Here is a 26,030-nt window from a genome sequence, read left to right as displayed (position 1 = left end):
AATTATCTATGGACTTCATAATATTACCTGTGAAACAAGTTTCCCTTATGGATGCTGTGATAGCATGCTCCCGTCAGGAAAAGCAATTAACCAGGGTGAATCTCAGTGGGTGTAAGTATAGCTTCCTGCCATATGTCTGTCTGCCCCACTCTCTGAATCGTCAACACAAGTGTTGTTCAAACGTGTGGTGTTTCCCGACATTTGGAAATGCCTGTGCTGAGTAAGTATTAAAACTATAGTAAACTATTCTCAGCACCTTCAAAATATTCGTAGTCCTCTCCATTTCTAGGGTCAGAAATTATAATTGTACACACTAATGTGGCGCTTTTAAGCACTTTACCTATACTAACTCTTTTACGATTTTTAACAACCATGAAGAAACTGCTTAGCCCTGGCTGGTGTGTTCAGTGGTTAGAGTATTGGCCTGCGTACCGAAGGGTCATGGGTTCGATTCTCGGTCAAGGGCATGTACCTGGGTTGCAGGTTTGATCCCTGCCCGTATCGGGCTCGTGCGGGAGGCAATTAATCGATGTGTCTCTCTCACATCCATATTTCTCTCTCCCTCTCTCTCTCTCTCTCTCCTCCCCCCCCCCCTCTAAAAAGCAATATAAAAATATCCTTTGGTGAGGAGAAAGGAAGAAAGAAAAAGAAAGAAAGAAAGAAAAGTGCTTAAGTGATACCAAAACAGGAGGCCAAAAAGAGAAGAATGTAACCACAAGAAGAAAGTTGACCAAATGTTTAGGTGACAGGAAATGGAATTTTTAAATTTAACTCAAGTCATTTTTTTCTATATATCTATATCAGCGATGGCGAACCTTTCGAGCTCGGCGTGCCAGCATTTTGAAAAACCCTAACTGAACTCTGGTGCCGTGTCACACATAGAAATTTTTTGATCTTTGCAACCCTAGTAAAACAAAGACATTTTTGATATTTATTTTATATATTGAAATGCCATTTAACAAAGAAAAATCAACCAAAAAAATGATTCATCTGATTCAAATGATAGTGTCATAGGTTCACCATCACTGATCTATATCTATATCTAGATCTATATCTCTGTTATATATGGCCCATCATTTGAAAAAATGACAGCAACCTTGACAGTCATAAAGTAATGGATTTCATGAGTATGTGCTCAAGATATGCGCACACTGTGTGTATTTTTTATACTCTTACAGCTATGATTTGAGCTGGATGCCACAACAAAGTACAAAGAGCAAAAATGTGGGTCAAAATTGAATGGTGCCGCCCCTTAAAATGGGTCGCACACTATGGACTTCCGTGATTTCATTTCCTTACTTCACCTTTTTTGGGAGAGGAGAGGCCTGGCCCTCGGCCTGGTTCTCTTTTTCTACCTGCGTCCTCCCTCGTCCCTCGGCCGTTTCCCAAATGGGCCACGTTATGGGCTTCTACTCCGGTTGTGCTGTAAGGTGGGAAATGCTGTGAACACGTCGATCACGGGGGCAGTAGGTTGTCTTGGAGATGAGAACAATTCCTGAGGTAGGTGCCTGCCCCTCTGGGCTTCTGCCCTCCCAGCTGTGGGGCTCACTGCCTTTGCCTTTAATTATGGTTTGAGACACCGTGTTGAAATATTTAATCTCTGAGTAATGACTGGATTTGAGTTTCCTAATTGGCATCTGTGTGGTTAGCATCGGTGCCAAAGCACGAATCTAGAACGCACACGCCATACGAGACGTGGACTCTACGTAAACATTTCTCATACCTGCCCCCTTCACTCCAGGGCAATAATATTATTTAAAAAAAGGAAGGATAAATATCCTATCCTTTATGGTTCTGCATATATTTGGATTGCTAACCAACAACCTGTTACGGTTTACAAGTCACACCAAAAATCCATGTGTGATCAGCACAGAGTGAAGTGTCATTGTCCCTCTGAAGAAGACCTTGGCCTTGGGAACTAGCCTTGCTCATTCTCAATTGGTGTTTCGGGCGCCTGGGAGTAGTTCCCAGAAGAAAATGTCCACCCACCACTGGGTGACTTATTTAGAACCTTGTGGAACCAGCTTGCGAGGCCTAAGAGGCTAGGTGAGGTAGAGTCGTTATTGGCTTGAACTCTGCCCACCACCTTGTGGGTGTGTGTTTCCTACAAGAGGAGTATCACCCGGCATCTTCCTCCAATGACTGTCAGCTTCCAACTGTTTGAAACAAGACGAAACTCAGCCTCGGCAACACGCACGCCTGTTGGATGTGTGCATGATACACGCTAAGGGCGTGGGACCGCCCAGCTCGCATTCCCTGAATAATGTATGTTTCCTTTGGCGGCCTCGAGTTACCCAGGGGTGACGGTGGAGGCAGAGGTGGAATTACAGAGCCCGGCTTTTCTGCCCACGGAGAACGTTTCTCGGGTGAAAAGCCAAAGCGTGGCCTGGTGAGGGGCTGCTGGCAGGCGGACAGATTGCTCTCTCAGCGGCGGAGAGGGAGGAGCAATTCTGATTGTCCCATCTGGCTAGCACACGTCCCTTCTGCGTCTGACACCAGTGGCTTGAGCCTTTTTTTGACTTCGGACAGGCAACCACCAGCTGCCTGAGCAGCGTGGGCGCTCTGTGTCCTCCCGGTGGTCATGGCATCCACATTCCCCAGAAAAGGAAAGCTGCTCTCTTTCCAAATGTAAGTAACACCGAGACTGGGGCCTCGCCTGGGCCAGGTGACCCAGCGCATGACTAAAGGAGGCCACTCCCAAACACCGAGCCATCCTGTGGCTTATTTACTTGCCAGGATCAAAACAAAGCCAGATCTCTCAGCAGCAGGCCCCTCCCGGTCCCTGGCTGAGGGCGGAGGCCAGGGGCCGCACTGGCTGGCGGGAATCTGATCTTCATATCCCCTGCCTCCTTTCCCAGGCCCAGTGCAGACTCTGAACTTTTTCTTTCTCCAAATTCAGACACAGGGGATCCAGCCATGACCCAGATCACGGCCCTCGGTGAATCCTCTCTCCTACTTCGTTAGGGGGCACTTTTCTCCTCACCTGACAGAAGAGGAAGCTAAAGGTTGAGTAACACACAGCCGGGAAGAGGCAGTGCCAGGAGAGGAACCCCAGGCCAGCCTGACTCCAAAGGTCACGTTCAATTCCACTTCCTCATTTTCCACCAAAAGAAAAAACAAAAAGGTATATGTTTTATAGACAAACAGAGGCTGTCGTCCATCCCTACCTGGGTATGGGCCGCTCCAAGTTCCTCTGCGATGACCTGGGTATGGGCCGCTCTAAGTTCCTCTGCGATGACCTGGGTATGGGCCGCTCTAAGTTCCTCTGCGGTGAGGCTCAGTGAGCCTGCTTTGGAGGAGACAGTATGCTGAGGACAGGAGGCCACCAGGCCCTTGGCCTCTCCGTAGTCACTAACTTCATTCCTGGCCACAGATCATGAGTAGACAGTGTCCTTTGGACCCTTCTCATGCCGGGGTACCATTCTATCTAGAGTAACAGACGGGCTGGCATTGCCACTTGAAAAGGAGCTTGCTCCCTAGCTGGTTTGGCTCAGTGGATAGAGCAGCAGCCTGGGGACTGAAGGGTCCTGGGTTCGATTCTGGTCAAGGGCACATGCCTGGGTTGTGGGCTCGATCCCCAGTAAGGGGCGTGCGGAAGACAGCCGATTGATGATTCTCATCATTGATGTTTCTATCTCTCTCTCTCTCCCTTACTCTCTGAAATCAATAAAGATATATTTAAAAAAAAGAAAAAGAAAAGAAAAGGAGTTTGCTTCCTTTTTATGCCCTCCCTTTGTATATCTGGAAACAACTAACCTGAGGTGTATTCAGTCACATCCTTTCCTCCATAACAGACTAAAGTAGAAGAGGTGGGGGAGAAAGTGTCCCAGAGAAGGTCGGGCATTGGGCACCCTTATGAATTCTGTGGCAACACCTCAGGGGTACTTTGGGCCTCCCATCCCAAAACTTCACATATTCCCATCCCAAGCCTCTAGCAGTGGGCAGCACTGCCCAGGTAGACCAGTCGACCGGAGCCCAGCACCGCCTCTCCAGGCCCAGCTGGGCCCAGGAACAAGAAGCCATGTGTCCCCCCCACTGCATTTTTTTGTTTTTAATCTCTAAGGCCTGGGGCTAGATGTTCGTGCCGCTAGCAGGTGAGCCCTCAGGCGCCAATGCATTTGTGCCTCTGCTTGGATCGTCTCCCGTCCACATCACTGGCCCTAGTTCTGCTCTGGTATTTGGGAGGAGAATGGGAGAAAGAGAAAGACGAATGGAGTGCTCTCGTTGCTGTTTTTCCACAATGAGACTATGAAAAAACTCCCTGAGGTTCCCTCCGGAATCCACTGCCTACGGACCAAGATGTCCTTGGCTTGAATGGCATCAAAGTGGCTTAAATAAAAACGAATGATACTTGGTTTGGGACATTGTAAGAATAAAAGTCCCATCGTTATCTAGAGCAGAACGGTTGCTTTCACCCACTCCATCCACAAAGGTATATTGAGAGCCCGCTAAGAACCAAGCATTGTTGTCGCAGAGTCAACGGTGAGAAAACACACTCCTCGCGGAATTTACAATCAAGTGGGAGAAAGTAACACTGAGCAAATACAATCATGAGCTGCATGATGACAGTTGAGTCAACGAGGGAACACATATACTAGTAAAACACAGCTCCCATCTATCTATATAAAAGCCAAGCGACCGGAATGACCGGTTGCTATGATGTGCACTGCGGCCAGCCAACTGGCTTGATGGGGGTGGGGCTAGCCGGCCAAGCTCCAGCGTCCCCTCCCCCCCAGTCGGCGCACCCCTCCTCCCTCCCCCCAACACAAATTCATGCACCGGTCCTCTAGTAAGATTATAACAGAGCTGAAAAATTCCTATTGCCTAGCGAAATCATAACCATTGTAATGTCATAGCACATTAGATTTGCCCACGGTATTCAGCACGTTCTCTTTTTAAATATATGTTTTTATTAATTTCAGAGAGGAAGGGAGAGGGAGCAAGAGAGAGAAACATCCATGATGAGAGAGAATCATCGATCGGCTGCCTCCCGCATGCCCCACACGGGGGACCGAGCCTGCAACCCGGGCATGTGCCCCGACCAGGAATCGAACTGTGACTCCCTGGCCACGCCGGCTGGGCCAGTATTCAGCATGTTTTAGTCCTCAGTCCGGCTCCTTGCCCTTCATCTCCCAATAATTCTGGACACAACTAATGGGCAGGAGGAGAGAGGCAAGGCTTGCCACTCTCAGACACAACTCCAATCCCCTCATTTTAAGGTCCCCATTACCTCAGGCATCCCCCCCTCACCATGACAGCTCTTGCCTTTCCCCAAAGCCTGGTAGGGAAGGCTTCCCGCTGTGGCTTGTGCCCAAGGGCTCTGTCTTATGCTGCCCACACCCCTCAGTTAAGCCCCAGCGCTGCTCAGCAGCCACTTCTCCTCTGCCAGGACCTGATGTGTCTGATGAGGCGAGCCCCGAAAGCAGGCAGGAGGGACCCCGTTCTCTGAGCCTGAGGCAGGCAGGGGAGGGTGGTCCCATGGAGACGTCTACGGGGAGGAGTCAGTGGAGCTCACACCCGATTGCCTCAGTTTTCCTGATGAACTAAGATGCAGAGACTGTGCTGGATCAGCTGGAACTAACGCGATCGCTCCTTTTCACAACCACGCTTGCAGAGAGGACAGGCAGTCTTCTTATTTTCAGAAGAACAAAGCGTTTTAGGTCTGTACACTCCAGAAATCCTCTCAAAGACAAGAACAGGACAGCGAGGCCCCCCGAAGGCCAACAGACCGGCGCTCAGTGGGTGAAGAGCGAGCCTGTCCTCGTGCAAGTCTCTGGTAGGACAAGCAATTCGCAGCTTCTGCTGACCCTGAGGACATCCTTGGTAAGCATCAGCTCTCAGGCATCCAAGAAATCTGCTCAATAAATGTCTAGCCCAGGGGTGGGCAAACTTTTTGACTCGAGGGCCACAGTGGGCTCTTAAACTGGACCTGAGGGCCGGAACAAAAGCATGGATGGAGTGTTGGTGTGAACTAATATAAATTCAAAGTAAACATCTATATATATATGACCCTAATATGCAAATAGACCAAACGTCAGGACAGCCGAACAACTGAACAGCCAGTTGCTATGACATGCGCTGACTGTCAGGGGGCACACACAGAACATGGTGGGTGTCAGCCGCAGCAGGATGGTGGAGCAGGTGAGTGGGGGGCGCCAGACCAAGGCACACAAATATCACATGAAATTATTCTTGATATTTGCAATTCCATTGCTTCGCTGTCATTGGGGTGAGCCTCTGGTGGTTACTGAAAATTCTTTGCTCCTGTGCGCCACGGTCCCGCCCGGCGCTCACACCTGCTGCTGGCAAGGGCCCCCCTCACACCCACTGCTGGCACCAGCCCTGCTTGCACCTGCAGCCGGCACTGGAGCTGCTGCTCGCAACCACTACCAGCGCCCAGCGGCGGTCCTGATCACTCAGCGCCATCAGCGGGTGCGAGTGGCAGCTTCTGGCCCCTATCACTCCTGTGGGCTTCTCCACCCCCCCTGCTCCTGAGGGACAATTGGGGCAGTAGCAGCCCCTCGCACCCGCTGCTGGCACAAGCCCCAATTGCTCCGCACTGTTGTGGGTGCGAGCAGGGCTGGCACCATCAGCACATGAGAGCGGTGGCGTGGGAGCAGGGCTGCTGGCAGACAGGGAACCGGGACCATGGCAGGAGGGGCTAGGTAGGGGCACAGAGGATGGGCCGAGTCCCGCTCCTGTTCCCACTGCAGCCTTGAGGCTCACAGTTCCTTTCAAGGTGCATGAATTCATGCACTGGGCCCCTAGTCATTACATAAAAGGGTACGGTCTTTTTTTATTTTTAGTTTTATTCATTTCAAACGGGCCGGATCCGGCCTGCGGGCCGTAGTTTGCCTACGGCTGGTCTAGGGCCCGGCCAGCGTGGCTCAGTGGTTGAGCATCGACCTATAAACCAGGAGATCACGGTTCAATTCCTGGTCAGGGCACACGCCCAGGTTGTGGGCTCGATACTCAGTGTAGGGCGTGCAGGAGGCAGCCAATCGATGACTCTGTCACATCATTGATGTTTCTATCACTCTCTCCCTCTCCCTGCCTCTCTGAAATCAATACAAATATATTTAAAAATAAATAGAAATCTAGGAAGCTTCCTAGGCAGGTGGCCATGAACACTCTCGTGTTAGCCGAATCAAAAGGTAGGCCACACTCCAGCGGTGGATTCCGAAAGAAAAAGCCAGTCTTACTGCCCCTCACTCAAGAGACAGACTTGTCCAGTAGTGACCTTTGCCCTCAGTGTCTCCTTCCTCTTCCTAAACCTCCTTCTAAATGTCCACCTCATCTCAGCACACCAAGAGGCACCAGCCTCCCAAGGCCTCCCTGGGGGCACGCCCATGAGGACCACTTTTGCTAGCAATTCCCCAAGGACGCCCCCCCCGCCCCCCCCGAGCCCAACTCCCCGAGGAACGTGTGGCCCCCTCACACTGATCAGCAGGTCCGAAGTCCACAGACCCCCACCTTCCCCAGCAACTCCTGTGAACTCTGATCGAGCCTATAAACTGGAAGGAGAGGGATGTTTTTCTGTGCTCGTCAATACCAGGATGTAATAAACTGGGCCTGTTTTCATTACCCTTTAGCAAGTGAACAAATGACTGAATGAACGAATCTTTAGGGCATTCAGCAATAACTTTTTATTAAGACTTAATTTGGAGTTTATGTACTAGGGGCAGGGGTGGAGAGAGAGAGAGAGAGAGAGAGAGAGAGAGAGAGAGAGAGAGAGAGAGAACAACAATGACATCTGGCTTACTGTCCAGGCACCACCTTGGATGTTCAACTCAATGCAGGACGGGGAGGAAGTCTCCTTTTCTAGAATGTGCCAGCAGAGGAGAAACTTACCTCAGTTGGGACTGATGGGGCTTCCTTTGTATGGGATGATGATGCTACGAACACAGAAGTGTCCTGGGTGGGGACCATTGCTGAAAAGACGCATTGTTTTAGCCACAGCAAGGTATCGATTTTATTTGGTCCTCTGACAGTGTGTACTGCCCTGGGACTATGGCACTGTGGGTGGCCTTGAGTCACCTACAACATCGTGTCCGGAGGGGGTTGCCTCAAATACAGCTGAGTGGCCCTAGCTGGTTTGGCTCACTGGATAGAGCATCCAGAACCTGCGGACTGAAGGGTCCCAGGTTCAATTCCGGTCATAGGGCATGTACCTGGGTTGCAGGCACATCCCCAGTAGGGGGTGTGCAGGAGGCAGCTGATCGATGCTTCTCTCTCATCGATGTTTCTAACTCTCTATCCCTCTCCCTTCCTCTCTGTAAAAAATCAATAAAATATATTTTTTAAAAATACAGCTGAGTGGTCCTACTCATGTCTGCCTTATAGCCATCAATGGCCAGTTTATGTATATGTTTGAGTCCTAGATCTGGGGGAATAATTACAGTTTCAAAAACCCTGTGACTTATGGCCAGACCATAAGCCAGGCCATGTGTCCTGGTGTTTTAGGTGGGAAGATTCTCATCATAATGTCATGTGATTGTAATTGTACTTTTAAGAGCTTTTATTTTAAAATTTTCACTATAAAAATAATATAACCATATTATTAAAATTTTGAAAACTAGGAGGAAAAATGTCTCACCCATAAAAACCACCATCCAATGTATAGATACATACTAGTGTATAGTTTTCCCAGCATTTACCAAAATAAATACACCATTTTAGAGATCAACCAAAGGACTTATAGGCAAGCATATAGGCCTAACCCAGGGGTCCTCAAACTTTTTAAACAGGGGGCCAGTTCACTGTCCCTCAGACCGTTGGAGGGCCGGACTATAGTTTTAAAAAAAAACTAGTCAGCGGCTAAGCAACAGGCAGTGGCAGCAAAAACACCCGGCGGGCCGGATAAATGTTTTCGGCGGGCCGCATGTGGCCCGCGGGCCATAGTTTGAGGACCCCTGGCCTAACCAATGGACACAGACAACAGGGGGCCAGATCATTTTCCTGAGAGTAAAAAGACATGGGAAAATGTTGCTTTAGATTAGAAGGTGAGCCCTGCCAAAAGCAGGGGGTCAGTATATTCAAGTGTCATGAGCGAGGGCAGGCATGGTGGTAGGTCCTGCAAATGCAGGGATGTCAGCAAGGGTGTGACCATCTGATTTACATTCTATAACCCTCATCTCTGCAGGCTGCGGAGAGAGAGGAATACAGGTGTGCAGGGGTGGAGAGAGGTCACACAGGAAGTGACTGGGGGACTTGGGAGAGGTGGGAGAGGAATAGATCCTTCTGAGACCCTTTCAGAGGTAGGACCAATAGGACGATGGGGGTGGGAGAAAGGGAAGCTTAAGGATAATGCCTGTGTTTTTCGGTTTGAGCAGGTGAATAAATCATAACACCATTTACCGGGCAAGACTGAAGGAGGGACTGTTTTGGAGAGAGGACTGGAATCCAAAGCCTCAGGATATTTTTTGTTATTGTTAATCCTCGCCCGAGGATATTTTTTCCATTGATTTTTTTTTTTTAGAGAGAGTGGTAAGGAGGGATGGGGAGAGGAGAGGGAGAGAAACATTGATGTGAGAGAGACACATGGACTGGTTGCTTCCCCCATGCGGGCAGAGGATCAAACTTGCAACCCAGGTACATGCTCTTCCTGGGACTCCTAGCCCCTCGTCCAAGTTCTGTTTCACCTCAAATAGTCTCTCCCTTCTTTAGAAATATTTTTAAGCCAAAAAAAAAAAAAATAGGAGCTATAGAAAAATCTAGCATATAAAGAGAACATCACCCATGTTGTTTAAATTTTTTACAGAGAGGAGGGGAGAAGGATAGAGAGTTAGAAACATGGATCAGCTGCCTCCTGCACACTCCCTACTGAGGATGTGCCTGCAACCAAGGTACATGCCCTTGACCGGAATCGAACCCTGGACCCTTGAGTCTGCAGGCTGACGCTCTATCCACTGAGCCAAACCGGTTAGGGCCGTTTAACAGTTTAACATTTCTTGAAGACATGAGGAATTTAATTGATGTCGAACAGCCTTTCTGGATAAACCCAACAAATATTTTGGTTTTCTGGAGGGGACAAACAAACAAAAAAAGAGCAAAACCAAAAAACACTTCTCGGTCTGAATTATGGCAACGCGTAGCTGGCAGCTGTCTGGGCTTTTTTGCACATGTGCTGTCCGGATAAGCTAGCAGACTGCGTGCGCTCCGCACAGCGACCAGGGACACTTAACTTTCATGCAATAATAATGAAACAGGAGGCCTGGATTTTTTTCTTTTTGGATTGTTTGTTTCTCCTGGGACTGTTTCTCACTTGAGTGACCTTGCACAGATCTATCCCCTCCCTCATTTCCATATGTCCGTGTCAGGATAACGTGGACGACTCGGATGCTTTCTAAGATCTCCAGATGACAAACAGTGCCCTTCATCCCTGAAATGCAACTCCTTCGCTCTCCTATGGGTTGTCTGCATGACACTTGTACTGAAAGCCTTCGCACACAGTTGTCAACACCATCTGCGGAGGGTCCACATCTTCCAGGCCCATGAACTGATAACGGGGATGACTTGAGCTGTGCAAAGTCTGTTCCCCGTGCTACTGAGAACTGGAACATGTAATAATCCCTAAAACGTTCTTGCTTCCTGCCGCCTCGAAACTATGCAGGAGACGCTGACATCGTATTATACCCCGATGGGGCATCGCCACCCAGCACGACTGACACGGGGCGAGGGCCCAACCGGCCGGGAAGACCGGCTGCGGGACGGGCAGGCAGGCCCCGGTGCAGGGAGCGGGCCACATTGTTGCAGAGGCTGACGGACCACAGCCATCTTGCATCAGGCGCCGGCCCGGCAAGACGGCGAGCCCGACTCCTTTGGCCTGGGAGACGCCACCTGCGAGGGGCTGGCCGCCCCCGGGGGGGGGGGGAGCGCTTCGGCCCGGGGCTCAGTGTCTGAGCGGGTAAAGTTGTCCGCGGGCGGACCGGCCGCACCTGGCCCGGAGCGACAGCCGGCAGAGAGGGCCGTGCGCCCCGCCAGCCGCCCGAGCAGCCCGGCCCGAACGTGGGCGCGGGACCGCAGACCCCCGATTGCAAGCTGCCCCCCGGGGCGCGGCGACCCGGCGGCCGCGTCCTCCACCCGCTCCCCACGCCGTCCCGGCGCCTCGGGGGCGCGCGCCGGGGCCCGCGCGGGAGCGGGGGCGCCCCGCCTCCTCCCGCCGTGGCCCCAGACGCCCGCAGACCGGGCGTTCACCCGCCGAGCCTCCTCCGGCCACCCCCCTCCTCCTCCCTCCCTTTCTCCCTCCCTCTCGGCGCCCCAAACCGGGGCTTCGCGATCTCGATGACGTGCGCGCACGGAGCCCGGTGCGAGTGCGGGGCCCGGGGCGCGGGGGACAGCGCGGGGGCGCGGCGGCCATCGCGGCGGGAGCCGGCGCCCCTCCGCACGGCTTTTGTGTTTGTACACACAGCGCGGCGGCCGCGGGGGAGGGAGCGACGGCGCCGGCGCGCGGGCGGGGGGCGGGGCGGGGCGGGGGGAGGGGCGAGCGCGCGCCGGCGAACGAGCGCGCGGGGGGCAGGGCGGGGGCGGGGCGCGAGCGGGGGCGAGGGGCGGGGCCGAGCCTTCCCTCCATTGTGTGTGATTGGCTGGCGCGCGGCGCGGGGGGCGGGGCGGCGTGTGTCGGGGGGGGATCACCTCGGTGTCAGCCATCTTTCAATTGTGTTCGCCGCCGCCGCCGTCGCTCTCCAACGCCTGCGCCGCCTCCAGCTCGCCGAGCTCCAGCCGAAGGAGAAGGGGGGTAAGTTGCCCCGGCGGCCCCGCGGCCCCGGGACCGAGCCCCGCCGGCCGTCAGCCCCCCCGGGCCGGGACCCGGCGGCGCGGGGAAGGGACCCCCACCCCCCTAGCCGCTCCGGTTCGGCCCGCAAACTTTTTGGCCCAGAAATGGAGGCGAGGAGCGAGTTCCCTCGGCTCCCCCGTCGCTCGCCGCCGCGGCCCCAACAGCCGCCACCGCCGCGGCGCCGAGCCTTCCCTCCGCCGCCTCCCCGCGCCCCGGGCTCCCCTTTCTTCGGTGAAATCCCGCCCGCCGGCCCTCACCGGGACCCCGGACCGTCCCCAGGCCCCGCGCGGGCCCCTCGGCGACCGGCCCCGGGCCGCGGCGCCCCGTTTCCGAGCGGGAAGAGGGTGGGAACCGCCGCCGCTGGGCCGCCGGGGGGGGACTCGCTGCCTCGCTGCCTCCCCGCAGTTGCTAAGCTTCACCATCTTGTCTCTCTCCTCTCTGGTCACCGACCATGTTTTTTTTTTTTTTTAATTTTTTAATTTTTTTTTTTTACCTCCCTGTTTCTCTCTTCCCCATTTCAGAAAAGGGGGAAAATTCTTTTGAAGAGGGACCTTTTTTTTTTTTTTTTACCCTTTTTTTTTTGGAGAAGCGGAAACTTGATGCATCTGAAATGCAAAAAAACAAAAAAAAAACTTTTGCATTTTTGGAGGGCGGCACGTGGCAGGGGCTCGGGGGTATTTTTGAGCGTTTGGGTGTTTTTTTGTGTGTTTTGTGTGTGTTTTTTTGTCTCCGAGGAAGGGAGCTGGAGGCGTGTTTTTTTTTTTTTTTTTGCGATTGTTTCCCATCTCGTGGTGGTGTCCGCGGCCGCGTTTGTTGTGCGGGGGCGCGGGGCGCGCGCGGAGGGCCGGGGACCCCCCGAGCCGGGGCCGGCGGGGGCGAGACCAAAAGTTTACGCGGGGCGCGGGGTGGGCCGGGCGCCGGCGCGTTCCCTGCGGCCGGGGTGCGGGCGCTTGCTTTATTTTTTTTTTTGCCTTTTTTTTTTTTTCTCCTCCTTTTCATCGCGAAGCCTTGGTTGGACTCGGGGACGGTGCTTTGCAGAAGGCTCGCTGGCGGCGGCTGGCAGCTGTTCCTCTCCCGTTTTTTGTGTTTTTTTCCGTTTTTGCCATTTTAACTGGAGATGCTGAAGCGGGAACGCGCTCCGATATTTACAGCGATTTATCAACTGCCAGACGCCGGGGGGCGGGGGGGTCGCGGCGCGAGGGAGGGGGGGCTTAAAGCCCTTTTTTTTTTTTTTTTTTTTTTTTTTGGTGTAATCTGACCCGGCCTTCCTCTGGTTTGTGGATCGAGTGTGTTTCCAGGCTTTTCTAATTCCTGCTGTAATTAAAGGGATCTGTCGCTCGGGTTCGGGCGTTTTTGGAGAGGGTGGGTGGGTGATGGTCACGGTGGTGTAGTTCCCCGCCGTCTGTTTGGGGAAGTCGGTCGTGTTGGGGTGGGTGAACGTGTCATCCTGCACCTTTTCGAATTATATAACATTACCGACATTTTTTTTTTTTTTTTTAACGCTGAGCGTATTTCCAGATATTTTTTTTTTTCTCTGGTGTGGGCGGGCGGGGGGGCGCGGTGGGTCGTGGCAGGGAAGCTGGCGTGTCTGGGGCATGTGGTGACTTGGTTTCCCGGCGCCGGCAGGTAAGTGACGAGGTCCCTGCGCCATGGCTCGTACCAAGCAGACCGCCCGCAAGTCGACCGGGGGCAAAGCGCCTCGGAAGCAGCTGGCGACCAAAGCCGCTCGGAAGAGTGCGCCCTCCACCGGAGGGGTGAAGAAGCCGCATCGCTACAGGTACGGGAGAACGGGGACCAGGAAGCCTGGCCGGGCGGGAGGAAGAGGGGGGGCACATTATTTTGCCGCGTCAAAAAAGAAAAAAGAAATAGGACAGCCCCGAAGCGCAGTATCCACATAATCTAATCAACAGAGGTATAATCAAACTTTTGCTTTAGAGAAACCGTTTTTCTTTCTTTCTTTCTTTTTTTTTTTTTTAGTATTTGCTAATACTTAAAATTTACACAAAATTCAGCGTTAGGTTTATTGGGACCGTGTTTAATTTTTAAGCCACAATCGTACCCATAACCCAAAGGAGGCCTATTACATCACTAATAAAGTTACACGGGCTAACGACTTATTTAGCTGCTGTTAGTAATACATATTTTTAAAATAGCAAGATGGTAATTAAAGACACATTTTGAGAATACCTTGCTTTTGGCAAAAATAATAATCAAGATCAGCGTCCTTGTTTAGTCGGTTTCTCATCCCTCATTTACTTGAATTTGCTTATTTCTCCTATTCAGGCCTTTGGTTTTGAGCTACCCGGAGCAGTGTTGTTAAAGGCATCTGCCATTAGAGGGCAGAAGGTGCCTGTACTGAGGTAGCCTCTGCAAAAAATAAAAGCTCATGCAGTGGAAGGAATAAGTCAGAACTGAGGTGGTTTCTTATGAGGGATACTTATTTTCAAAAAAAAAAAAAAAAAACCACAAAACACCTCCCATAGATAGCTGCACAATCAGGAATTATAGGGGAGGGACAGTGGCAAAGTGAAGGTATTCTTGGAAATCAAAGTCAGATGCCACAAGGGTCTTAGGGAATGAAGCTTATGGGTCTGATAGAGGAATAGAGGGTGCAGGTGGGAAGGGAAGGAGAGCTGCCAGATGGAGAAGAATCTGAAGAGTCTGGACAATTTTGGCTTCTTTATTAGTGGCCCTACTACCCTCCTAAGCTGTCATTATAACAGTTAGTGATGTGTATGTTAAAGATGAATAAAATACCTGGCGTTTTGATGAACTCCCTGCCAGGATTCTAATATGCTTTTTGCTTTAAAGATATTCTGTTACTCTTAACAGACTTTTGAATATTCGGGTTATAAATTGATAAGTGAAATTTAATACAGAAGTTGAGGAAAATTGGGTGGTTTGTTTTTTGGAAAGGGGGAAAGACTGCATTTCTTTAAGGCTACTTACTATTTTATGTTTTTTATGTATTTGATAACCATTTATTTAAGTTAAAAAATATTTTTTTTTCCCTTAAGGCCTGGTACTGTGGCACTTCGTGAAATTAGACGTTATCAGAAGTCCACTGAGCTTCTCATTCGCAAGCTTCCCTTCCAGCGTCTGGTGCGAGAAATTGCTCAGGACTTCAAAACAGACCTGCGCTTCCAGAGCGCGGCCATTGGTGCTTTGCAGGTAAAAGGGGCAGGAAAGGCTCCAAGAGCTGGGGCTGCTGGGTACCATGAACAAATGATTATTAAATCATCACAAGCCTTTTTTCTTTGCTGAGGTGTCAGAAAGGTTAAGTTGCTCTAGGTCATACACACAAAATGTAATTTGAACCCATTTGACTCCAAACCCTAGTGTGCATTCCATTATACCATTAAAAATATTTAACATTGCACTAAAAGCAACGTTTAAGGGGGAAGGCACCGTTGGGTTTGGCTTACGGATGCTGTCGGACAGTAAGACGTGGTCTGCACTGGCAGGTAGTTTCAAGGTGCTGATGGAAAAGGAATGTTAGAATAAATGTCTTGCTGGCACTGAAGAGGCAGGTGCAGGTGGAGAGAGCATGCTGGCTAGGCTGGCACTAAGCAGCAGGACGGAGCGGTGGTTTAGGGTTGGCAGTGGGGAGAAACGGAGCGCTTAAAGACGCCGGCTTGTCAAGGAACAAGGATTGGAAGACTTGTCCTTTGCTGGAGGGGATTAGGGATTTCACCTTAAACGGGAAGCGTGTGAAATTTAATCTTGGGTCCAAGGTGTCAGAACTTTGAGAAATGCTATTTTAGGGGTGGTTATGTATTTGAAATATTTGTGGTTTATGCTGAGATTAAACTTGAAATGCCCACAAGTGAGATAATTTGATTAGGTACATGGGAATAGTTAACGTCGCTTAAGTAACCCTGTTTTCTATTGTGTGTTCGGTATTCTTTAGATCGGGTGTCTCAGAACACCATAAAGCCACCTCTTCCCTTAGAGCATGGGGTTGGAGGTGATTAAAAATGCAGACTGCTGGGTACCACCACAGATCGGAGTTACAGGCTCTTTGGGAAGGGCCTAGAATCTACATGCCCTCCATTGGGTGATTTTCAAGGCTGCTGTTGCTGTGGCAAGCTTTTGCTTTATAAGTGAGAAGGATTTGATAGGTGGATTCTATACTGAAATGTAATTGGTTGAGCTGTTTCTATGGTTAGTCTGAACTTCATGTGATTGGTGAATTCCAGGCTCATTTGGTGAATTCCAGGTGTAGGCAGCCATTAAATTGTCAATGAATTGAAATTTCAAACTACTAAAACCTCCCAGTGTTGTTACTTAAAACTTTATTTTCTGGTTTCATCACAGATCATCTTCAGGTCCTGTTTCATTTATTATTGCCATTGCAAATCACAATTTCCCCACTATCTTAACACAGAAATGACAGAAATATTACTAAGAATCTTAGCATCGGTTCAAAGCTGCTAATTTTGTTTTCTAGTTAGAGTTAACAGGACTATGCTTTTTGAGAATATAAATTATACTTGAAAATCCAACATTTTGAGTTTGTCAGTGATACAGAGCCTTATAATTTGAGATTGCTAAACAGTCGAGTAAGCGACTATTGTCTTTAAATTCCATGTGTAAACTTCCATTGTTACTGAGTTTAAATGTCAGTATACAGCCTTGTAAATTGAAATTACTAAACAATCTGGATAAAAAGACTATTGTCTTTTTAAAATTCATGTGTAAACTTTTATTGTTGCTGTTAAGTATAGTTGTATTGGTTTTGAGCAAATGTTCACCTCTGCTGCCCATAAAATTCTAGTATTAGATCATTCTTATTTTTATTGGAAAGAGTAATCTTTATTACAAGTTTTTCGTTTTCTTATTTTATATATGCACTTCAGTTAAGTTTTTTGTGTTGTGTTTTCTTTATATATGCACTTCAGTTCTCTTAAAGATATAGAGATGGGGAATTGGCTAATAAAAGTAGAGTAATAAAAGAAAGCAATGAATTACAAAGGTTTCTTTGGTTTTGGCTTCAGAAATATAACACAATTTACAACTTTTCTAATACAACTAAATGAGGGTGGGAGGGTAGTTTAGTGAGGGTGGTAGAAAAGTTAGTCTAGGTTTGCCATAGATATAATCAAGAATTGACTAACTTAAAACTTAGCCTTCGCCTTTAATATCTGAGAGTTTGAACTAAGGTATTTTTATGTTAAAAACGGACAAAGGTTTGTTGAATGGTGGAAGAGTCAGGCATTGTTTCCTTCAAGTTGTAAGGTATTTTTTGTTATTTCAAAATTGCGTTCCTTGGGCTACAAATTAACACAGTAGTCTCATTCTTATCAAGCCTTAATGTTTAGGAGAGTGGGACATTGTTTATAGAATTGGAAATATATGGGTTGTAGTCGAATCCCCTGTGAATATTGAATCTTCTAGAGTTGACCAGACCCAATCCTGTAAAACTGATAACCAGGTTCTAAGACAGGACTGAGAGCCCTGGCTGCCGTATGGCGCATCTGAGTGGTACAGGGGAGTGTTACGTAAATGGTCTCCGAGTCACAGACCTATTGGCCATATATCAGCTCATACTACTGCTTTTTCTTTTTTTCTTTTTCTTTTTTTCTTGCAAAAGCATTCTAGATATGCATAATGCTGAGATAAGGTGGGTAAAACAACATTAAACTTCAAATCTCCCAAGAGTAGGCTACAGTATGCTGTATTTTCCAAACTTTTTTAACCATTTCTAGAATATCTCAAGAATGAATCCCTGAATATTAAAGAATTTTGCTGTTGATATATTCTTTGGGATGAGTTTGATATGAGGGACCCATTGTATAGGAAAGATGCAAATTTAAGTTAGGGTTAAATATAAAAACGCAACCAGCAAATGTTTATTAAACATCTACTTAAGAGCAAGGCATTAGGAGTATAAAATGAAATCTCTATTAAGTAACTGAAGGCCTTAAAAGTTGGCTGGTATACGACTCATGGGTGCCAAGGATGGACGCGCTTCAAGGTTACCTGCACCTGGAAGCCAGGGCAAGAGGAGTGCGTGCGTTCTCCTTCATGTGACGGTCTTAAGGTCGCCTTACAGAGTAGGCCAGTAAGACCCGGCTTATGGTAACAAATGCTGCAGAACGACAGGTAGGGATAGGAAATTCGGGTGAAACAAGTTTTTATAGATGAAGAGATTAGATGAAGGGTATAAAGGTGAATAAATATTTTTCATAAGATGAAAATATGAACCATTTGAATTAGTGTTGCTGTGTTAATGCTTTTAAAAGCAGAATCTTCGTGGTTTTATTGCATAGTCAAAATGTTTGTAAAAGGCAAACCTGACTTCCCATCTGTGTGTCTTATGTAATATGGGGCTTGAACTGCTCAAGTATTTCTGGGTTTGTTTTGTTTTAAATATGTTTTTATTGATTTCAGAGAGGAAGGGAGAGGGAGAGAGAAATAGAAACATCAGTGAGGAGAGAGAATCATTGATCTGCTGCCTCCTGTACATCCCCTACTGGGGATTAAGCCTACCACCTGGGCATGTGCCCTTGCCTGGAATCAAACCCGGAACCCTTCAGTCTGCAGACCGACGCTCTATCCATTGAGCCACCTTTTCAGACAGCTGTAAGATGCACTGACATTTCCAGTTGAGTGACAGTAGAAGCTCCCCTTTCCCTCTTTGTGTACCAAGTGTCAGCGAGCGATTCCCACAACTAGCAGTGATAGTAGGGGTAAGAAGATGCCGTAAGACTCTTCCAGTGTGATGGGAAAGCCTAATGGACCAGTATTAGTGCCACTGTATACTGGGGTGTATAGAGGGAGGTGTGCTTGATAGGGGCGGGGTGCACATCTGCTAGGCAAAATAGGGCAGCGTGTGTGTTCTGGAACCTGCAGTCTCTTGTGATGCAATCTGAGGTGTAAAAGGAGGGTAGGCTAGGGAGGACCATAAGATGAACACCATTTGTCGGCTGTGCTGCGTTATTGGGCCAGGCAAAGGCCAAACCTATCCGGGAGTGTGAGTGGGATTCAGAGTGAGACACTGAGCGGGGAAGGAGTATTTGGATTGGTTATGAGATTCCACTTATAAGCTGCCTTTTAGCTTTATCCCCTAGGTTTTTAAATGTAAGCATCTGGTAAAATAGTTAACGTTTCTGAAGTACGTTTTTATAAAGGGTTCAGTAACCCCATCATTGTAACTTTTTTTTTTAACAGTTGGGAATACCATTAATATTTATTTTTTTTATTCCTGTTGTAGGAGGCAAGTGAGGCCTATCTGGTTGGCCTGTTTGAAGACACCAACCTGTGTGCTATCCATGCCAAACGTGTAACAATTATGCCAAAAGACATCCAGCTAGCACGCCGCATACGTGGAGAACGTGCTTAAGAATCCACTATGATGGAAACATTTCATTCTTTTAAAAATTTTTCTCTTCTTCCTGTTATTGGTAGTTCTGAACGTTAGGTTTTTTGTTTTTTTTTTCCATGGGGTCAAAAGGTACCTAAGTATATGATTGCAAGTTGAAAATAGGGGACAAATCAGGTATTTGGCTGTTTTTCCATTTTCATTTGTGTGTGAATTTTTTTAATATAAATGCGGGGACATAAAGCATTAATGCAAGTCAAATGTTTCAGTGAACAAGTTTCAGCAGTTCAACTTTATAACAATATAAATAAACCTGTTAAATTTTTCTGGACAATGCCAGCATTTGGATTTTTTTAAAACAAGTAAATTTCTTATTGATGGCAACTAAATGGTGTTTGTAGCATTTTTATCATACAGTAGATTCCATCCATTCACTATACTTTTCTAACTTAGTTGTCCTACATGCAAGTACATGTTTTTAATGTTGTCTGTCTTCTGTGCTGTTCCTGTAAGTTTGCTATTAAAATACATTAAACTATACTTGCTTTTGGTCTTTATTATCAACCTTACCCTTATAATTCACTTGAAATGTTCATATTCAAAATAAATTTAGCATCAAGTGTTTTGTTACCTTACATCTGAAACAAATGTTGAGAGGGAAAGTATAATCCTTGTATAGTGAATCTTTTTGCCAAAACCAGATCTTAACTCTTTGGATATGTTGTATTCTAAACCTAGTAACTTTCAAACCTAGTCAGCTAACAGTATTACATGGAAATAGTGGAAGTCTGTAAGTAGTGAAAAGCACATTTATAAACATAGTAAGTCCAGACCAAAAATTTTAAGATGCTGTGTATTAACCCTGAAGTTATTAAGCACCAATAATTAATTAGGACGTTTTAGCCGTGGAACGATGGTAACGAACCTTTTAAGACCTATAACACCTCCCTAATAGTGACCATTAGTTGTAACACTTGAGTGTGTTTTTAATTTGTATTGATTTTTATAGAGGAAGGAAGAGAGAATCTATTGGCTGCTTCCTGCATACCCTGCCAGTGGGCAGTTGATCCCGACCCAGGGATGTCCCCTGACTGGCAGCCTTTCAGTGCACGAGCCACACCAGCCAGGGCTAACCATTCGAGTAATTTAAGCTCCTGGAAGGAAAGTGGAATATTAGACATCAGTGAACTAAGAACCAGGCCCATGTCAAAGTGTAACACTGAGCTTATGTTCTTACTGGTTGTAAACTTTTAGCTATAACTTATTTTTTATATTGTTGGTTGTTACAAAATTCCTTAATTTCTATTTTTTAGAGCCTACCATTTAGGGATCTTAATGTGACCCTTTGCATCTGCTTCCGCAGACAGGCACTAGTGAAGTATTGGCAAGAGCATCTAGTTCAGTGGTTCTCAACCTGTGGGTCGTGACCCCTTGGGGGTGGAACAACCCTTTCACATATAATTACATACTGTTTTTGTGATTAATCACTATGCTTGAATTATGTTCCAGTTTGTAACAAAATACATTCTGCATGTCAGATATTTACATTACAATTAATAACTAGCAAAATTACAGTTATGAAGTAGCAACGAAAACAATTTGATGGTTGGGGGTCACCACAACATGGGGAACTGTATTAAAGGGTTGCGGCCTCAGGAAGGTTGAGAACCACTGATCCAGTTTACTCATTGCAATGTAAACTAAAAGTTGAGTGGGATGTCCCCTGTTCAGTTCTCTGCAGTGCAAAGGGACACAGGAGTCTGATTCATGAAAACAGGGAAGTGGGTGTCTCCGATAGGGTAAGGAAAGTTACCTACTGAAAGCTTGTAGACCAGTTCCTTACAAATAGTCCTAGGTGCTCACTGTCTAGGTATCATCCAATGAGTCATCTGTTACAAAATGAGACCAAAACACTGGCAGAGCAGCTGAACATGGCACCGTATCAACATGTAGGGTCAGTGTCCTGAGCTTGTCTCCATATTCCATGGTCTGTTAACATCTGACCTGTGAGGCGAGCCACTCCTTCCAGCTCAGGACAAGTTCAGTGAATTTGTGTTGGGTCCAAAGTGATGAGTGGGAACTAGCTAAATTTACACACTTGGTTATGGTTAGTTTTTAGCATCTTCAAGAAGGTAAACAGCATTTGAATACTAAAGTAACTTTATACAAATGAAAAAACCCTATGAAATTATGTGGCAACATAGTTTTTACTTGGTTTTAGGGAAGAGAAACGTCAAATTTGTTGTTCCACTTATTTATGCATTCATCAGCTTGTATGCGCCCGGTGTATGGGCTGATGCTCTAACCAACTGAGTTCCCCAGCTGGGGCCAAGGCAAGGTAATGTTAGGTTAGGTCTTGGAGAAACCAGGGGAATTACTGTAGCTGGAAGGACATTTAGGAAGGAATTTGGGAACATTCTCTTAATTTTTTTTTTTTAATATATTGATTTTAGAGAGGAAGGGAGAGGGGGGGAGAGAGAAACATCAATGATGAGAATCGATCATTGATTGATTGCCTCTTGCATGTCCCCTCCTGGGGATCAAGCCCGCAACCCAGGCATGTGCCCTTGGCCGTAATCGAACCTGGGACCCTTCAGTCTGCAGGCTGACGCTCTATCCACTGAGCCAAACCAGCTAGGGCAAGTTGGGTTCTTTTAAGCAAATTGGGAGAATCTCACTTTGCTAATAGAATTGGGTGAGCACTTGAACAATACCCAATTCTTGACAGCCTACAAACAGGAAATTCAAATATGCAAATTTAGGGCTGCTGGATGTTGAGAATGTAAAGGTATAAAGGTGCTTGGACTGAAATTTAATTCTTAACCCTATAAGATGGGTACCATATACCCCGTTTAATAGGTGAGAAACTTGCCAAGATCACAGTAAATTGAGATGGAAGATGTATGTGCCCGGATAGGCTGTGTCCAGGGCCTTGCTCTTTTAATTCCCGTGCTCTAAATGTGAGATAAATTAGTTTATTTTGGGGCGGGGGTTGCCAGAAGTTAAGAGCCTTGACAGTAGTAACAACTGATGGAAAAAGACGAAATTGAGAATGGACAACATGTAGACATCACAGGAAAACGCCTCGCATTTGAAAACGAGGTATGAACACTGACCGTTAGATTTGGCCACGCGGAGGTGATTGGTGATCTTGGGAAGAACAGTTTTGGTGACAATGGAGAACGAGTGTGACGAGGGGATTGAGAGCGACTGGGGCTTTGACTTAAAGTGATCACATTTCACATCGGCAATAAGGAGACAGGCTGTGAGCCTCCTAATGTAAAACACGGGGGGGGGGGGCACAACAGGAACCCAACGGTTCACCTGGATGGAATCGCGAGGAAGCAGCCAGAGAAATCCAAAGTGCACAACAGTCTGCAGACAGCTTCACAGAAGGAAACGGGCAGGGGAAGCCTCAGGACTGGTGGCTGCCAGCTGAGCCCGGCGACCACGGCTCCAGCCGCTCAGCAGATGGCCGCACGCCCGGCCCGGCCCGGCCCCCGAGAGGCACTGCCAGTCCCGGGACATGGGGGTGCGAAAGGCCGCCCCTGCCAACCGTCCCCGGGAGCGGCCCGGCGGGGGAGGGGGGACTCTCAGGCCTCGAGAACTGAACGTTCAGGGTCTCCCCCACCCCCGCCCCTCGCACCCACATCCTCGATCTTAGATTCCGGAGCCCATCCCCTTCCCTCCCCGCCAGCCTCAGGCGGCGCGTCCCTGCGCCATCACCAGGGTCCCCGCTGGCGGACGCGGCACCCCACTCAGACCACGCCCCTCGGACCCCGCCGCGCCCCCCGCTCCCCAGGCTGCTGCGGGGGGGAGGGGTGGCCGGGGGGAGGTTACCACCTCGCGATCTCGCCACATTTCCCGGCTTCCCGACGCCCCCCCGGCCAGCGCCCCCCGCCCGGGCCCCTGCGCGCTGTCCCCGCATCTCCGGGCCCGCAGGGTTTGGGGTCCTTTCCTGGGTGGGGGACGCCGGCCCGCAGGGCCCCAGCTCCGGGCCTCCGTCCCGCACCCGCCCGCCCCGCAGCCTGGCCGCCGGGGGACACGCGAGCCGAAGCTGAACCTGACGCCGCCGCCGCGGGACCCCGCGTGGCCCCGTGAACACAAAGCTGGCGGGTGCTCCGCCGCCGCGCCTCCCGAGGAGGAGGGTGCAGATGGCATGTTTAGAACGGAGACCCGTACGCGGTAACCACTGCACCATGCTGGCCGCGCTCTCGGGGCGCAGCCGTTCCCTCTCGGCGACGCCCGCAATCTGCCTTCCGCAGCCCCGGCCCTTGTGCCCCTAGCGGGTGGGCATCAGCTTTAAACCACCTGGACCTGGTTGTGCGGGTCAGGAAGCCCAGGCCTCCGGGGGCAGTCGCTGCGCCCCTCGCCGCCCCCCGTCCTCCAGGTTATAGGATGGGAGGAGGGATGACCCCGCAGCCCCTAGGACCCCTGGGGGGGACACTCAGGAGAGGGGGGCCAGCGCTGAGGGAAGGGGCTGGAGGGTCCCGATGGCCCCGTGTCGAGCGGGATTTACACAGGTCAGGACTAGGGGGTCCGATTTTACTTAAGAACCAGTCCTGCCTGCGGGGTGGTTCCAAAGGGATCCATGAGGAGGTCACAAAAAAGCCTGAGGGGCTGCCCTGGGAGAAGAGGGGGGTCCTCAGAGCTGGAGGAGCCGGGTCTTGGGGACACACAGAGGAAAGGGTGTTCACCTGGCTGACAGCAGTCCTGGGTGGGGGCTGTCTCCCAAAGGCACTTAAAGGCCTTTCTCAGCTCCCATTGAGGGGGGAGCAGGCTGGGGAGGATCCCAGGACAGACACCCAGGCCTCTGCACCACCCCAGCCCTCCCCAGTTTTCGCCAAACCCCGTCATAAATCCGAGAGCTCCCCCGCCTCACAGCACTGAGTCCAGGAGCAAATCCCGGGCACAGCCCTCAGCTGAGGGGGCGCACCAGAGAGGACAGCACCCCACACTTGGAGATTTCAGCTGGGCTCTACCTGGGGCCTCCCCAGAGCCCCCCTCCCTTCCACTGGCGGGGGTGGGGGTGGGGGGTCTGTCACGCCCAAAGCCTACCAGCTCTCCCACTTGGGAAATAAAGAACAACCTCTTTCAGCCCTTGGCAGTCCCCTCCTCTGTCTCTTGCTTCAGCCGTGTTTGGACAGAACACACCTAGAGACGCCCCCTCTTCCAGCCTCAGACCACCTCCAACCTCTTTCCTGTCGCCACCTTCAGTACCATTCCAGATCAGCCTACACCCTTCCAGGCCAGCCAACGCCATTCCAGACCAGCCAACGCCATTCCAGACCAGCCAACGCCATTCCAGACCAGCCAACACCCTTCCAGACCAGCCAACGCCATTCCAGACCAGCCAACACCCTTCCAGACCAACCAACACCCTTCCAGACCAGCCAACGCTATTCCAGACCAGCCAACACCCTTCCAGACCAGCCTACACTATTCCAGACCAGCCTACACTTTTCCAGACCAGCCTACACCCTTCCAGACCAGCCAACACTATTCCAGACCAGCCAACGCCATTCCAGACCAGCCAACACCCTTCCAGGCCAGCCAACGCTATTCCAGACCAGCCAACACCTTTCCAGACCAGCCTACACCCTTCCAGACCAGCCAACACCTTTCCAGACCAGCCAACGCCATTTTCTGAGCTCAACTCCTTATTGCCGAGCAACCATGAGCTCCCAAATTCCTCACTTCGCCCAGCCAGGTGGAGGCCCCATCAACCACGTGTCCCCCTGCCCTCACCTACCTCTCTCTGGGCGTCTGCTTCCACCTCCTCACGGGGCTCTGGCGGGCGAGGGCCACTCCTTCCCCGAGTCCCCAGAGGAGGAGCTGCGGGCGCCCAGCGTCTCTTAAAGAGGAAAACCAGGGGATGGCCGTGCCCTCCTCCTCCAGGCCCTGCAGGGCCTTCCCACAGCGAATGGGGCAGCATGCAGGCCGCCATGGGAGCCGCCAGGGCCCTGGGAAGAGCCTGACCCAGGCCCCGAGGATCTGCAGGCCCCGGTTCTGCCCGCACAGCCCCTCAGCGCTGTGACTTCCGGGAGAACCACTTCCTGGGCGAGGAGGTGAGACTCATCAGGAAGATGGGCCACACCTGATTCCCCTCCCGCTGCCGCCCCCAGGCCGGCCGGGCCAGTATCTCTTCCAAAGGCTCAACCTCAAGCGCAACTTGGAGCCCAGAGGCCTTTGAGGGGTCCCTGTGCACCCCCCTGGGTGTCTCGCTTCTGCCTGAGCCGCTCTCTGCAACCACTAGGCAGCCTTCTAATCACTGCCGAGCCCCGGCCCCATGCCTTGGAGCAAATGCAACAATAAAGCTTTTTGCAGCCAAACAAAAAGAGGAAAGTAACAACCGCTTAGCTCCAAATTTCCAGGGACGCTGGGACTTAATGTTGAAAACGGTTGACAGTTTAGAGGAGATTATTTGGCTTCGTGTTCGGGGTGAACAGATGTTTTTGAATATCTTCTTCTCCGTGTGCCAAGCGCCATGCGAAGCCCACAGTCTCCTATGGTCAGGGCGGCCCTGAGGAATGGGTATCGGTTTCCCTGCCGAAGCAATCCGGGCACTGAGCTTGCGGCAATGAAACGGCGGGCACCGATCACACAGCCCTAAGGGACAGAGGCAGGATCGGAAGACAGCCCTTGACTTCAATCTTGGTGGAGTGAATTTCCATCATTAAGAAGCGGTGCTTGCCAAAACCGGTTTGGCTCAGTGGATAGAGCGTCGGCCTGCGAACTGAAAGGTCCCAGGTTCGATTCCGGTCAAGGGCATGTATCTGGGTTGCGGGCACATCCCCAGTAGGAGATGTGCAGGAGGCAGCTGATCGATGTTTCTCTCTCATCGATGTTTCTAACTCTCTATCTCTCTCCCTTTCTCTCTGTAAAAAATCAATAAAAAATATATTTTAAAAAAAAAGAAAGAAAGAAACG

General features: G+C 49.9%; 1 protein-coding gene across 1 annotated transcript; it reads left to right on the top strand.

The window, feature by feature from the left end:
• Positions 1–11,586: 11,586 nt before the first annotated feature.
• LOC132222511 (histone H3.3A) lies at positions 11,587–19,640 on the top strand. Its single transcript, XM_059677553.1, has 4 exons — positions 11,587–11,737; positions 13,403–13,553; positions 14,794–14,947; positions 18,993–19,640. Exons 2-4 carry the CDS (start codon positions 13,426–13,428, stop codon positions 19,119–19,121), a joined length of 411 nt encoding a protein of 136 aa, XP_059533536.1. The 5' UTR covers positions 11,587–11,737; positions 13,403–13,425; the 3' UTR covers positions 19,122–19,640.
• Positions 19,641–26,030: the final 6,390 nt, after the last annotated feature.

This window comes from Myotis daubentonii, chromosome 20, assembly GCF_963259705.1.
Source record: "Myotis daubentonii chromosome 20, mMyoDau2.1, whole genome shotgun sequence".
NCBI lineage: Eukaryota > Metazoa > Chordata > Mammalia > Chiroptera > Vespertilionidae > Myotis > Myotis daubentonii.
This window is presented reverse-complemented; position numbering and strand designations above follow the sequence as displayed.

Coding starts and splice junctions, on each gene's coding strand:
- LOC132222511 (XM_059677553.1), top strand. CDS start 13,426: ATGGCTCGTACCAAGCAGACCGCCCGCAAGTCGACCGGGGGCAAAGCG. Junction 13,554..14,793: donor AAGAAGCCGCATCGCTACAG/GTACGGGAGAAC, acceptor TTTTCCCTTAAG/GCCTGGTACTGTGGCACTTC. Junction 14,948..18,992: donor CGGCCATTGGTGCTTTGCAG/GTAAAAGGGGCA, acceptor TTCCTGTTGTAG/GAGGCAAGTGAGGCCTATCT.